Here is a 16,180-nt window from a genome sequence, read left to right on the forward strand (position 1 = left end):
CGAAATTATATTCACCAAAATATTCATACATAAATGTCTTTTGGGGAACCTATCAAATATTTCTCAACACAATGTAGAAACCAGATTATTCATTGTGTTGTAATATTTGTCTTAATGCCCTTACCCGCCGGCCGGCTCGGTTGTTATGGAGATTCATCAAAGCGCGGGAATCTTTGATTTTCTTCTCCCTAGCATCTATGAACATCCGGGAGAAATAACTGCCCCACCGGACATTGTCACTACATCCGCCCCACTCGAACGGCCCCTTCCGGTCCGCGCTGCTTCCGATTTTATTGGGGTCACAACCACATTGGTTTAACTCCCCCTTGCTGCACGCACGTGTGATGGCGTGGACAACTCCGGCTGAGGATATTGAATACACAAACGACGCCTCACGTGTACCTATTAATAGAAATATTAAAATAATTAATTTGTATACCTTTTTAAATCTCAATATGCAAAATTATTTCTACATCAAAACAATTTGTTCATGCCTTTTTAATTGAAAAAAAAAATATGTTTAAATATTAGCAAAGCGGAAAAATCATAGTGCTTTAACTTTCACATATCTAATCTTTCATTTCCGTTTTGATTCTACCAGGTATACAATGTATTTCATATAGAACTTTAACTATAAATCGAATTAACAAAACTGAATGCAAAATACTATTACATGCATAGAGAAATGATAAGGAAGCTTGCTAATTGTTGATGATTAATCATGCATTCGGATGCATTGTTTTGCACAAATGCTTTCTTGTTATGAAACTAAAACGTTATTTGATTGTCTTGTAGATAACAAAGTGTTTTTTGTGCTGACTGTTGTGATATTTAATCTACTGAGTCGGATGTATGACATCATGCCTTGTGGGTAGGGCAGACGGTGTAAAGACCAACCCAGTCCCACCTCAAACTGCACACCTTACTGACATCGTCATCGTATTCAAGTTGATCGCGTTATGAATTAAGAATTAATTCCCAAAATGTTTCAAAAGTGTGTTGGGTCAGACAACATAAAAATACCTCCTCTAGCAATGTGTCAAATATAACCAATCATAAGTGGGGGAAATCGGTAAATCTGATAATCCCAATGAAAAAAGTATGTTCTCAAAAATGCTTAAAATTTTTCCTAACATAGATATGTATAAATGTTGGTTTAAAACATTTCAGGTTGTACAAATATTGAAGGTTTTGGTATTACAGATAATACCAGCTTATGACCAGGACAAGTGTGGATACGATAACATTAGTCTGACTGGATTGGTCATAAGGCTAAAATACAATGGTGGACAGGGGATACGCCAACATGAAGAACTTGACGTTTCAACAGTGTTTTGTTAAATCATTACTGGGCTATTGTTGGCACCACTTCCCAGTAACAACAGCTTCGGGATAACCCTTAATACGTGTAATTGGTATGGAAATCTGTTCGATCGGAAATAAATCGTGGTTATGAACAATTAAATGCCGAACCAGGGAACGTCAGGACATTTTGTGGTTTGGCATAGAGTATGGAAAAGAAATACATGTATAGTTTATAGTCGTATTTGGGGGTATAACTGATATGTTTCTTGAACAAGTCGTCGTCATCTAGATATATCAGGTATATGTAAAGACATTGATTGCTGAATCAATATGATATACATGTGAGTAAATTTTGTGGTTTGGCATAGAGTATGAAAAAGAAATATAGTGTAAAGCCATATTTGGAAAAAACAATACCTGATATGTTTCTTGAACAACGTCATCTGTTATGTGTATAGTCTATCAGCTACATGTGAAGACATTATTAAATTTCTTAATCAATATAATATACCTTAGTTGAAATTGTATCCGAGTTATGTTTATATAACATCTAGGTGTATATAAACTTTACATTATATAGAAACATTTCAATCTGCTATAAAGGTGGGATACAGGTGGGCTGTTTGTGAATGGAGCACCACTCTGCTAACGTATTGTTTGTTTAATCAATTAAAACCCCTATTCTGTGATCATTTTACTTAGGTACGAGACTGACAACAATACACCGAGGCCTTGTTGTACTATTATTGTCGGTTTAATGCAATTATAACAGGTTTACTAACATGTGCTTGCCGATGTGGGAATGTTAAATAACTTCTCACGTAGGAAACACCTTTATTCTTATCAATTAACATCAGTGTTACGTTCGTTTCACAAAATTGTACCTTAACGAATCTAAGGAAGGTATGCAACTAAAGGTCTAAAGTGTACCTATATTTTAGCTTTTGTCAAATACTGTCCTTCTTTTTAGTTATTTGTAGCATCATTTATCTTAATAATGAAGTCGCAAAAATGTAACAAAGAACAAAAACAAAAATAGTAATGCAATGTATCTGATAGATTAAATGTATATATGAACATTTAGTTTGTAGGACCTCTCTCAAAGCACTGATTTTTTTACTTGTTTACATCCGTGGTCACGTGACTTCGTAGTAAGTCTGTAGTAAGCTATAACATGTACGCCCAGCTGTTGGGACGGTTTGCTCCTAATCAGTGACCGCCCAGACCGCACGCGCAATGCACGTGTGTAGATCCCTGCCAGCTGCCTATTGTTCTTCCTTTGATGTGCGTACTATCGTATCATTATCAATATGGTCGGGATAATTCCCCGATTTACCAGTCGGATTATTACTTATCCGATGTTTCCGTGCTACTGATGCTAGATTAACTGGTTAAAGATGTAATAAGCTCGTGCCGCCGTGTTATCATCCCTATACCAGATAGACTACACGATAAGATCCGTTTTTTACAATGTTTTGTATACATATCTTAAATTATCATGTTTCTAAAATGTTGATACTTTCCCCGCCAATGGGGTTATTAGTTATCACAACGTGTTGTGTAAACGTACGTAAAACCGTTGTTAACTTAATACGCGGAATTATTTATCAAAAATAGTATCATTAAAAGATTTTCATTGTTATATTAGTACAGTCATTGTTTTATCCATACAACTGTTGTGGAGACTGTTGTAATGCGATCTATACATCATCTGTGATTTTACTCGATAATCGTTTAAATGCTTATTCGACTAATCTGTTTAGCTATAGTGTTACGTCAATGGTATTCAGAAAGTCTTGTAATTTTTCATCCTCCCTATTTATATACCACATACATTTACTGTTAACGTACAGCAGAACCATATTCCTTATTTTCACAATTCAATTGCATGAGACATGAGCACGGAAAATAAATTCGACGCCAAATTAAGTTTACAATATTAAAGATAACTATGATTAGAGCATATGTCTATGCGAACGACTTCTTTTTAAATAAATCGTTGTTATTCCATGAAACAATTCATGATTATGATTTGATAGAGAAACACTGAACTGTGTAACAATCATAGACTACTAGACTAATATTGGGAAAAAAGAGTTTTATATAAAAACCTACCATATTACATTGCACTTAATTGATTCTCTGAATATCATTTGCTATTGTCATAATGTATAATTTGCCTTCGCTTAGTTTTGCTAGCCAAGGGTATTCAGTGCAATATACATGATGCATTAAAAGAATGTTCTAAGAAAACCATAATGAATACATATTAAGGATGAAGCTTTAAATTGCGGTTCTGGTAAATCTAACCGTGATATATCAAAGTAATTTAAATAAAATGAGGCATGTCTTTCAGACTCAAAGTATGAATTATTATACAAACCTCAGGCACTCACGCTTACATTTCAGAATGTAATAAATAGCTTAAGTTATTATCACCATTTCTTTGAGAAATCTTGAGCCGTAACACCAAACCTTAACATTGATCCAGACATTGATCGACATCTGATAACGAATGATACTTTATTCTAGTAATGGGACTATAAGCGAACTTATCTTTGATCCAAACAATGTAACACTTTGTAGAACTAAATCATACAAAAGAGGTAGACAAATCCGTAACCACATCACAGGAACGCCTTATATGTCTGTTGATAGGCAGGGAAATGAAGCGACTCAGTTTAGGTTTTGATCTTACTGTTTGCAATGAGAAAATTATAAATTCAAAGAGAATATAGTTTCAATTTTATTTTTGCAAAGAGTTTGGAACTAAAACATTAACTGCTTCATCAGTTGTCATATAATCGACAACAGTCATATAGCAATGGCATAGAAGATAATTTAAGATCAACAGGAAATTGGGAGATATCAAAATACAGCTTAAACGACGACAAATTAAAAGGATTCATGAACTTATGACAGACAAACATAGAAATGGAGGATACATTACACTAGTGTAATCAACAATAGAAATGTTGACATGAATCACAGCCAATGCCAAGAATTGAAATACTTAACCAGAAACAAAATTGAAACAGCACTAAACATTCTCAAGTTCTGACGACGAATCTAAATAGAGACATAAAACGTACTATTGAACAAAAGCATCGAAAACAGCTAAGGGGTGTCACCACACAGTAAATAACGTAACTCTGTAAAACTTACACGAGAAAAACATGACTAAAGAGATTAGATTGCAAAACAGAAAGATCAAATTTGGATTTCAGGATAATGGCAATAAAGTATGAAATTGATAACATTGACGTTATCTTTGTTACATATGTTAAGATTTTCGTCTAAGAAGAAGTAGACTGGCCACAAGACCTTAATTATAGACAGGATTTTCTCATTCGAATTCTAACACTAGATTATTACCCCAAGTTTGAGACTAGACAAGGGCCTGTCGCAAAGACAAAAATTATTAAGACAAATGTAAATGATGTAGAATTAATATTCTAGAGACTGGTGGCCAGTCTAGAGATAGATCTGCAACAAACATTAGCGAAAGACACTAGTAAAACCTTGCTAACACAAACAAGATATATGAGGCAGCCTCTTCCATATATTTTATAGAATATAAAATCTGCAATGTTGGTGGTCGCCATAAATTTTCACAAATCATAATATCCATAAAGTGTTGACTGTTGGCGTGTAAGGTTTGGTGGACAGTAGCTGTGCTGTGTTGGACTGTAATCTACGTACCACCTGGTTAGTGTATTGAAACATGCTGGGACTGCCATAAAGATCTCCCCACTACAATAATTATATCATTTTGTCCATCAGATACGGACACCAACACGGTGATGACGTATACCCTATCAGTTTGTGTAGCGCCACCATCCACACTTTACCTCCATAAATCTCGCCTCATAAAGATATTTCTAGACTTCACTGTAAAATGCGTGCCAATTTTCCACAGAATGGGTTCAATGTTTTTGCTATGTTCTGTCAGGATTGTCTTAAATAGACTCGACAATATGTACAGATATTCGGATCAGAATTGAGCCATTTTACTGACTTTAGAATGTTCGGAGATATATGTTATGTTGAGGAAGCGAAGTGATGTCTGTAAAAAGTTTAAAACTATCGTAAAAGCTCTCTAATGCAGCTCTGCCTTTTCCTAATAGTTTTGACGAATTTGGGTAGTCTTTTATTACTTTACAAAAGCCTCCAGCGATATTTCAATCAGAATACATGTTTGCGTGATTTAACGATACCGCCATGTTAAAAGTATGAACCGTTTAACACAATTGTGGTTTTTTACATAAAAAATATCATCTTAAAAATAGAATCTTCAGTTTTACCTACAAGGAAGGTGTTATGTATTTGAAGTGCAAGGAAAAGAATGTGTAGGTTCTCTGGTATTAACACATTTCTTATACTAAGTTCTTATAAGTGATATTGTCACATACTATTATGATACGTGGATGAGATGCAATATCAATATCTGTTATGGCGACTGATAATCACAACGTGAGTTAAAGGATGGTAAAACCAACAAGTGAGGAGGAAAGACGCAGAAAGGCGGCTACCAGATTATCGTAACGAGAATACCCTTCCTCATCCCTATCGCATTTCTTTTTTAGTTTATTGCTCTTGAAGTTCACTCCTTAATCTGATTATCACTGTTTGAAGTAACCGTTATTCTTTACGAAAATTTAATAACTTTTTCAACAGTCCCACATGTTTGTAAATGAGTCCCACCCACTGTCCATTAGGACGCAGGTTGATGTGGTTCAGTGAAGGGTTCGTCACATAACAGAATGAGAGATAATCAGTAAATGACACAGTCATTGTGACTCAGGCTGTACTGATAGATTTGTGAGTGACTTAGTACGAATATTTTTCTCGCTTCTATGACTAATACAACCAACGAAACAAAAACAAAACTAGCAAGTGCGATGAATTAGTAGCTAATTCTGTCTTCATTATAAATTAGGACTTCATCTTTGTTTAATGAAATGGGTAAGTCTTCACAATTAACAAGCATTCGCCTACAACCTGAGTCACATTTGTATTGTTTTCCATTGAGGTTTAGCATAGGAACAATACAGTTAAATGTATAGTCTGAACACTTTGACATTAAGATCATCAAGATGTGGGTCGTTAAGTGTATATTATGTGAGGGTAAGTACACTATGCGATTATTTTCTGTAGATCGTGGAAACTATTAAACTTTCCCCTACCAATACTTAAAATTTCAACCAGCCAGTTTTAGAACTGGATTTGTATTTCCGATCAAACATTTCTTTACTTATAATCACGATTTTATAATTAACCTACTGAATGTAGTTCTGTAAGTACATATCAATTGTTGTAAACCTACCTTTCAGCATTATTTTGCCAAACACGGACGCATCTCTATCGAGTGTTGAACAGTTCCACCTGTGGTGCCGGAACTGACTCTGACACTCTTTCACGCCCATCCGTGCTCCCTCCCCTAGACTGACCATCAGCTTTGGGTGTTCCCTGCACATGCGCCGTTGTTTGCCCACCAGTCCTGGAATGTTGTCACATAGTACCCCTGCCCCCACGGCGTGGAGGGGCAACTGGCTAATGAACCTATAACATAGGAAATTCATCAGTAATTATCATAATGATTGCAGATTAAATGGTTTTCCAAATCCTTGCTAATGCATTGTACAACCTGCCTTAGCGACCACCTCTATATAAAGACCATCTGCTTAGTAAGACCACTTTTGTGGGGTCCCCAATGACCAATTTAAGTGAAAATTGACCACTTGACTATAAAACCAATTTTGTTTGTCTTTTGGACGGTCTTTACGAGCAGATTTTGTAAATTCACAAAATATTAAATCAAACCACGAAAAACATTGAAAGGGTCTATATGAAAGTTCAATAACCGAAAATAATATTACACGAAAGCACAAAAAGTAATCGGTTGAGACCCCAATTTTCATGAATTTAAAGTGAAAATTTAATGAATGAAATAATAAATATTCCATGGACCAACATGTTATTAAATCGAGCAAATATAACAGAAATAACTTATTGACGAATTAATACCGTTACACATAATTAAATTGTGTTTGGTTCTTATTGTTTATTCATCTATTAATCTATTAATACATTTACTTGTTGTTGTTTTTATTATTAATTAGTAATAATTATACAATACAATTTCTTACAATGACCGAAAATGACGATTCAAGTTGTGAGCGCCGAGTTCTATCTTTTAATTTCATGTCTAACGGTTGAGGTATTATAATATCGGGGTATATTTCCTAATAAAATTCACAATAAACGCTAAAAGAATTGACTGGCGAATTACTTCTTGACTGGTGAATTACTTCAAATCATTACCTCTTTCATATAAATTCCAATCATTTACTTCCTAAAGTACTTAGATATCTCTTGTAAAAATTGCATACTGTATAAAGTACGTGTTTACTAATTAAACACATTTAAATTATACAGTTTATATGAATGAAGTATTTAAATGAAGGACACCACACAAAATGACCGGGCACTGAAGAATCCGGCCCAATGTCATTGGTGATAGATGCATGGCTTTCTAAGTTAGCCTCTCCACGTTTGGGTGTAACACTTCGATACAAACTAACCTATTAATTCAGTAATCGATACTATTAATTTTGTAAGCGATACTATGACACCTAATTGTGTGGTCGTTTTACGGGGATATAAGTTAAATAGTATCGTGCGATGTCAGCTTGACTCTCAAAATCGCGTCTTAAATATATATGGTTTGCTTCCAATGAAACAAAACAAACATGTCTTAACTTATTAATCCGATAATATTTGTAAGAAATTAACCCTCTGGTCAAACCAATTATTATAACATATTTACTTTTTTACGTTTTTACGGCGAACATAAATATGCTTCATGTATCAATATGTTCTGATTTTGTTTAAAAACCGGCCAATCGTAGAACAAGCGTATACATTACATAGCTTAACCCGAGGTGTGAATACTCCAGGTAAGGTCGAACAGTCCCCTACATACCCTTACAATCATACATACCACACAATTTAACAGTCGCCGAAGGCAAATGGTCTATGATCTACGTGAAATATTCATTTCGAAATAAGTATGGGGTTATTTCTTGCCCTTATATAAATTAATCTAATTTTATAAGATTTTGTATTCTTGCGATCAATATACAGTGAATCTATAGATTTTTTTTTCTCGTTTCTGTTGGACATGGAAACTTGTATATTGTTGAAATTTTTAAATCCACCTGCCTTAAATATTGCTTGATACCATTACTCACTGTTGACGGTTTTCGGTGAATGATGGTTTCACTAATATCACGTAATAAATGACAGCTCATTCCAACTGAATTATTTCATCTTCTTATTATAATTTCAATTTATTAATAACATGAATGTAAATGTGTGAAATATTAACAATGATGTATACAATATATGTAATACATACAATATGTTGCTTCAGACAATTGGAAAAAAAATATGAATTTTTTTTTCATACATTCAAGAGCAATGCCAGGTTGTTCAAAAATGATTAGATTAATCACTAGATACGTGAAATTTTCATTTGCTTCATTTTATCTTCTTTATTTTATGTGGCAACAAACTATATTAGTTGGCCTTATAAATGAGTTTAACCTTGTCTTCTTTAGGACCACAGGTGTGGGTGGGTTAACGATTTACAGTGACTAACATCAGGCAACGTTTTCTGTACTGTATATTTGTCTTCAACAGGGCTAAGAGACAATACTTTCCAGTTAAAGCAATTCTATTTTTGTCTAAAAATCTATCTGTATTCAAAACTTGCTATGTTGATCTTAAGGTTTTGTTTTTCATATTTTTTTCTAATGAAATATATTTTTCACAGCGTCAGAAGAACATCTTAATTATTGGGAAAATTTCATTCTTTTTGGCAAGATTTTGCCCCTTTTCCGGCTAGTCGGAATAATTAGTAATTTAAAAGATCACACTGTATTCGATCAATTGCATTTCGCCGTCTTAAAAATTACCAAGCATCAAAATATGTAGCTTAGCATAATGATTTAATAACGAAAATCAACTTCTCACGTTTTCCGTCCTTCAGATGTTTTTTCCTCTTTTCTTGGCACACGTTTAGTATCCCGAGACCTATACATATAGAAACACTATACATATTCTATTGGCATGACTGGCATCATGGAAAAGGTAGAATAACGCTGTGTTTTACACGTGCATATAACAGAATGTCAAAATACATGAGTAGTACCCATATAACGTTATTATCTTATGCATTTTGTCTTTTCCGTCTTTAGTTGTGCTATTGGTTATGTTCTTGCTTAAAATGATAATTCATTTACAAACTTTGGTCTAAGTGAATTGCAAACTTCATGATAATATCAAAATTTCTTAGTTTTAGACAATGAAATATAATTGAGCTTATACATGTAATTGTATTCGAGGTCATAAAATAGGATACCTAAGTAATACATCGAATAATGACAATGATGTCACGTGAAAGTTATTTTTTTTCATGTCATATAACGAAATGCTCACCAGGGTCCATATTCAAAAACGCGTGCCAAAATTCATGTCGTATTTTTCGAATAAAATAATCTTGGATTTTTTAAGTACGCTGAAGGAATATCGAATTTGGAGATTTAAGGAAACTAATTTCCGTAAAGAAATCTAAAATGTCTGAGGAAGGACTTTTAACGAACACGGGTCCTGGATTTCTAAATTATGTTTGTCGGTATCGATGAAATATATTTCTTATATATATGCAATATTGAGAAAAAGTGCAAAAAATCATCAGAGTAAGTCACATGAAATTATAAAACATTACACGAAACCTAACCTAGATCATGAGAAATAATTAGCTATTTGATTAAACTGTTTGGAGGGCGGTATAGAAAGGTTTATGATAACGAATTCCCTAATTTCCTGCAGTAAATCACATAACATTATGAAACATTACACGGAATAATTTGTTATGAAACCTTACCTAGATCACGAGAAATAATTTATTATGAAACCAAATCTAGATCATGAGAAATAATTTATTATCAAAATATAGTTTGGAGGGTGGTATACTCAACGAAATCCCGAATTTAAATCATGGGAAGTAATAGTAAAAGGAACTGTTTGGAGTGTGGTACAGGAAGATATAGGACAAATTCACGAATTTCCAGAAATTTGGTATGGACCTAACCTAGATCACGAGAAGTAATAGTAAAAGGAACCGTTTGGAGTGTGGTATAAGAAGGTACACGACTAATTCCCGAACTTCCAGCAGACACGAGTAAGTCGTGATTAATGTAGGGTATCTGTCTACTCGTCTGTCGGTAACCCTCGTCACGGCTAATGGGCAAAGTGTCTATCATGTTACGCTGGGAACAAATATAAATTAATTTCTCCGTTTCACACCTCATTCGTGGAGATTTAGGCTAATTGCTTTGTCAGAGCGTACAAGATAAAGACATGAAATTTGGCAAAATCGCCTTATACTATTTATATTCTTGTTAAAACATCTCCTCACGGTTTCATCGAATTCTATTTCCAACACCAAATTTTGTTTCCAATGTCAGTTCTACTCGCTGTCAATGAAACTCATTAAACCGTACATCCTTTGTCCGATACATTGTTTTATTTGGAAATAGTCTGTAACGAATGAGATTTTGAATAAAAAAAGAGTTATTGAAAGCGTACCGATTGGTTTTAGTTATGATTTAAGATGATTTTTACATAAAAGTGTATAATGTTTGTCAGTGAATAGCAAACGCTCACTAGCTAAAACCACCTGGTCGGTTTTAATGAAATCCTTCTGAGAATCTATATTGAGTTTAGTTTCGATGACAGTTTTATTACTTCTTGTTTGGAAGAAAGCGTATTCCTAATAGGTTGCGGTATTTTCCTATTATCGTTAAACATATCCAAAGCAAGTTAAAACGCCTCGAACTAAAGCTTATTTAAACAAGACAAAGTTATCCTACGGTTTTCATATGCATCGTAAAAAAAGTTATCAGATAGAATAAATTCAATAGAATACCTAACATTTTAACAAAGAATCTCTTTAAGCAGTTTTAAACAAAACAATTAAAAGTTTAATCTTCTTTGTCAATGATAAATAATAGTCCTCTGAAAAAAAACTTAATAAGTTTTATAGTGGTTAGTCTAACTGTAAGATAATTATGCTTTATATATTAATATTATATTCTCTAAACAATGAGTTGTTACCTATACTGTAGGACTTTTTACAGTTTGGCTATTAAGATCCCTATCAAGTCGACACCTTCGGACGTCCTATTTCAAGCCTCTTCTATGAATTCGTGATAACAAAATGTGATATTTTCACGTACATTGTTAAATATTCAAATAATTGTATTATGTATTTTAAGTTTGCATCGGTTGTTTGAATTTTTCCTTTGTGGTAACTATATACAAATGTATCTGCAGTTGAATTTGTCTAACGCCAATGATAGCATTTTTTTATTCTCTTCATAGTTCAAGAAATAAACCATGCGGTTTTTGGTTCAGTTACACAATACACGTGCATGACCCCTATTTCTTGTACTGTTACAGGTTATGTATGTAAACTGTAAAACACGTGCTTCCTGCTGTGGAGAAATAATTTATATAAATGCATGTAATTCCCACTCGTGTCTGTTTCAATAGCGATAGAAGTAACATGTATATTTGCACGTAGTTTTGAAGGAAACACGAATAGTTTCAGAAAATCTGTTCATTCCATCGCGAGATGCGTTTCATAATTGCAGAGAGACATAATACATTTATAGGATCGATAAGAGAGATAAGCAAAGATGTTTAAACAGATATATTTATCTCTGCCCAAACCTACAACGGTGTCACATAGGAATTCACACAAAACAAACATAAACTGACATGCTTTATAATCGCCAACATAGATATACTTTCACCGAAATATTCGCGCGCACGCCTTAACTGTTTTGCGCGTGTTGGTGGCACGTCCGTGTGACAGCCGATGTTTTTGTTACTCTGACAATAACATTAATGATACAAGACGTTATTTATTCAATATTTACACTTAAAGTATCAACTCTTATCTTCAAATCCTTCGTTTTTCATACAATGCTAAATTTGAGTTTCCTGAACTGCGGTAGATAGTTATTTGTTCTATCTTCTGTTTGCAGCAAGATTTTATAAAAAACAACATTTTTACATTTTATAATGTTCGCGAAAGTATAAGATTTAGGTTGGATTTCGGTAACTAGTTCTAACTACTTGACAACATTAATTGCCGCAGATATATTTACAAAAGTTCGAAAAAGTACTGTACATTAAAGGAAACTACATTTCTATTTAAACTGATCTAAATCTAATTGCAAAGCTAAGTCTTTGGAAATTACCAACACAATTGTGCTCGTATCTTCATTCTACTAAGCTATTTAAACAGTGGTCTCGTCAAACACTATATGATAAAAATGAAACTGTAAAGGAAGGATTTCACCGGAAACAGTATTATGTAATGATGTTATTATAAAAGTAACACAAAATTCAAAACGAAGCGTGTATTGTCTTTTGCATGTTATATTAAAAAGGTGCCGATAATATCGTTAAATTTCAAAACAGTTTCGCGAGCTCTCATTTTGCTATGACGACATACTTTAAATAAGAGTTAGATACTGGACCTGTGGCAGCAATAGGAAAGGCCAAAAATAACTCCATCAATCCTTTTAAAATTATCAAAACCATATTAATTATAAACATTTTCCCTCTTTGTCCAATATCTAAAAAAACATTAGCTGAACATACTTCCAAAAAACGTACCTAAATGGGGGATATAAATGGTGAAATGTTCCACAACTCTTTCGATTGTTTATTTCCTTTTGTAACAACAACATCATTAAAGAGGACTGACTTCAATAGAAATATGTCTTTATAGATATTTCTTTTTTTATTTTTTGAAAATCTTACTGAAAAGAAATTCGTATCATTGATGCTCTAACTGAACATGTGGGCTGTGTGAACAGGCTTCTAAGGCGTCCTAGTTAGACAGGTTTCCGTTATAGACAGGTATCACGTGACCATAAGGAAGACTTACCACCACGTGGCATGAGCCTGAGTTACGATCAGGAGGACACACAGACAGACAATCCGTGAGGCTCCCATACCGTACAATCCATTGGAGCCGGAAGGTCCTGGAATCATCGGCGGGTAATACAATCCCAAACCCAGTCACAATCCGGGATAAAATTGATTAAAAAAAACACTCGAAAAACTTTTAAATCCAACAATTAGCACTATTAACTCCAAAAGTTAATGAACAACACGAAAATATTTTATGATTGCTTGAAATTTTGATTAAAAGTGTTTTTCTATAAAATTGAATGTTACGTAAATATTTCCATGGTTATCCCTTCTCGTGTATAACACATGCGAAGTAAATCCTGACAACCGCCATGGTAGACTTATGATACCAGTTCATCCTCAGGATAAATCCTCTCACTATCGTACATAGTTCCTTATTTTATTTAACATATACCATCATTACAAATTTCCGAAAATGAGGTGGCATTTCCACAACTAGCTTTACGTATAAGAGAAACAGTTAGCCAATGACACGGGTCATAAGGGCGGGCCTTGGCATGGCTAAGCGGCTGCCAATCTCACACAGTCTTTCTCTCTCGATTGAAAATGTGCTATATGCTGAAACAACATTGGCCAGCAATTTGTATGAAAACTCACGGAACAATGTGTGGGCCTTGTTGAGCCAGAGGTAGTCACTGTGTTCCTGAGCTATTGTAATTGGCCTAATATATTTGTATTGTTAAAGAATACTGGGACTCGCTGGATCAACAATTCCGTTTAATCTCAAAATAAAATCTTACCCTTCTTAAGAAGTTCGTACTTGATCCGATATATATTAAGTGTGTCTGCTAGTTGTATGTTCGTTTCATCACCTTATTTAACAACACAGTGTACATTCTGATCCATTTTAACCTTATATTAAACTTCCTACTTACTAAAGGTATTTTAAATGTGTTCCTTTGATAGTTTTGACGGACTAAGAAACATGTGCTGGGTTAAAAGGGATACTCGACTTAACAGTATTAAACAATACACACAGAGATGTAACACTAGACATCTTTAAACATTATATCCAATTAACTTCTTACCTACCTATCGGGGAGGGCCAGCTTACCTTCCTATCGCGGTGAGCCTGGTTTCTCCCTTAACTAACGATCAGACATGCCTTTTTTTGCTAAACAAAATGCTATTTCAAATGACTATCAGTTTGCAGTTGAGAACAAAATACTATTTCAAATATGATTAAGAATTTGGTTAAAAACATTATTTTAATATTGTTATTTCTTGTATTAGTTCGAATTTGAAAAAAAAAACCAATTTGGCTTACATCTTTTGGGTATCATTCTTTCATTCACTGACTGCTCAGGATTTTATGATGTCAACTAAAGCAAAGAAAAGCCATTGGCTATTTTGAAGCATGTTATATAATAGAAATCTACTACTTTTGCCAGCAAACAAGCGAAGTGAAAGTAAACGACACAGAATGGTATCATTTTGGTAATGATTTATAATGGGTGTTCGGGCTAATGTTGTTTGAATGTATACAGCTTCATGTTTATGAGTTTAAACGTATCCTTGCATCATTTAGATTTGTGAGACCAGTTTTATTTCAGTAAATACGAACCTCTGGGGACCAACAAAATCACTTCGTTATCGTTATAAACATAGTCCATTACACAGTTATTGAAGACAACTTAATTTCATGGTGGATGATAATATCTACGTTATAACCATCAACCATTGTAAGTGTGTCCGTTATTTTACTGTATTACATCATTAGGAAAGTGTTGTTATTCTATATAATATCCATGGATGGAGTATTTGTTCTAAATTTATGTTAAATATAATATCATATTTTATACATCCGATTCTTCACTAAAGGTTGATCTCTTCATAAAACTATTCCAAGTAGATATATACCTACATCCCATTGAGTATTATTCATTTGTATAATGGTCAACTCATGCTCCCGAAGATACTTGTGAACGATCTCCCGTTGTAAACAGACATTTTGCCTGCTCGGATCTGATGATTCTGATTGTACCCATCCAGCCATGATTCATGTGTATATTCGGAGGCGCATCTCTAATATTTTAATTACTGGGTTGATATGCTGCCTCCTCGCGACTAGTGTATTTATATGTATACTTCTTTTTTCGCTTGGAGTGTCTATTTTTAAGATTAAGTCGGCTTCAGAAAAGATTCATTGATACTCTGTGCAATAAATGTCAGAGATTATTTTCCCGCCAAGAGCAGCCATGGCAGACGTTGAGCCATTAAGTACAGAAGAGGTGTAAAAGACCTTTACCTCTTTACTCCTCCTCCTCCCTAACTTTACCAGAGTTCCTCAATATAAACATACACATGTAAACAACGACATCGTTTTGATTTCCATTGGGAATAAGCGTTTTATAGCTTTTTGCACCATCGAAGGTAAAGGCCACGTGACACAAAACAATTTGTTATATAAATTAGTATCTATTTTATATCTTTGTAGTGCTGTATCGTCATCTGTGATCATTGCAATCCCAATTTAATTTGTTCTAGTTGATATTACAGGAGAGACATTTGATCTAACAATGTAATTATTCTAATTATTAAAACATTGCTATATGATATAATGTCATATGTACACCTTTTACATAAACTTTATAATCATTTGTAAAATCATTTGTAACCTCGAAAAAATGTTACACAATCCCTATAAAATGAAATCTAAAACTTTCTGTATTTACTGGCTTACCTTTACATTCTCACTTCTACGACTCTAGAAAGACGTTGTTGCAGATACCATACGTAAGAACACTTAAAACAATCAACTAGTAGTCAAGAATTCATTATGGCAGATCGTTTTATGGTA

The 16,180-nt window shown here is 33.8% G+C and overlaps 1 protein-coding gene across 2 annotated transcripts in view; it reads right to left on the reverse strand.

Annotated features, from left to right (window-relative positions):
* LOC138336637 (protein Wnt-2b-A-like) overlaps window positions 1-16,180 on the reverse strand; it is a 42,465-nt gene that overhangs the window by 12,154 nt on the left and 14,131 nt on the right. The window contains exons 1-3 of one of the 2 annotated variants that reach the window (XM_069286160.1): window positions 13,334-13,939; window positions 6,632-6,867; window positions 125-402 (exon numbers count right to left, since the gene is read on the reverse strand). In XM_069286160.1, the coding sequence (XP_069142261.1) occupies window positions 125-402; window positions 6,632-6,867; window positions 13,334-13,440 (621 nt within the window). In that variant the 5' untranslated portion in view covers window positions 13,441-13,939. Of the gene's footprint in view, window positions 1-124; window positions 403-6,631; window positions 6,868-13,333; window positions 13,940-16,180 lie in introns of those variants that run through there. The other variant, XM_069286161.1, reaches the window with a different exon arrangement.

The sequence above is a fragment of the Argopecten irradians genome, chromosome 12, assembly GCF_041381155.1.
Source record: "Argopecten irradians isolate NY chromosome 12, Ai_NY, whole genome shotgun sequence".
Classification (NCBI taxonomy): Eukaryota; Metazoa; Mollusca; class Bivalvia; order Pectinida; family Pectinidae; genus Argopecten; species Argopecten irradians.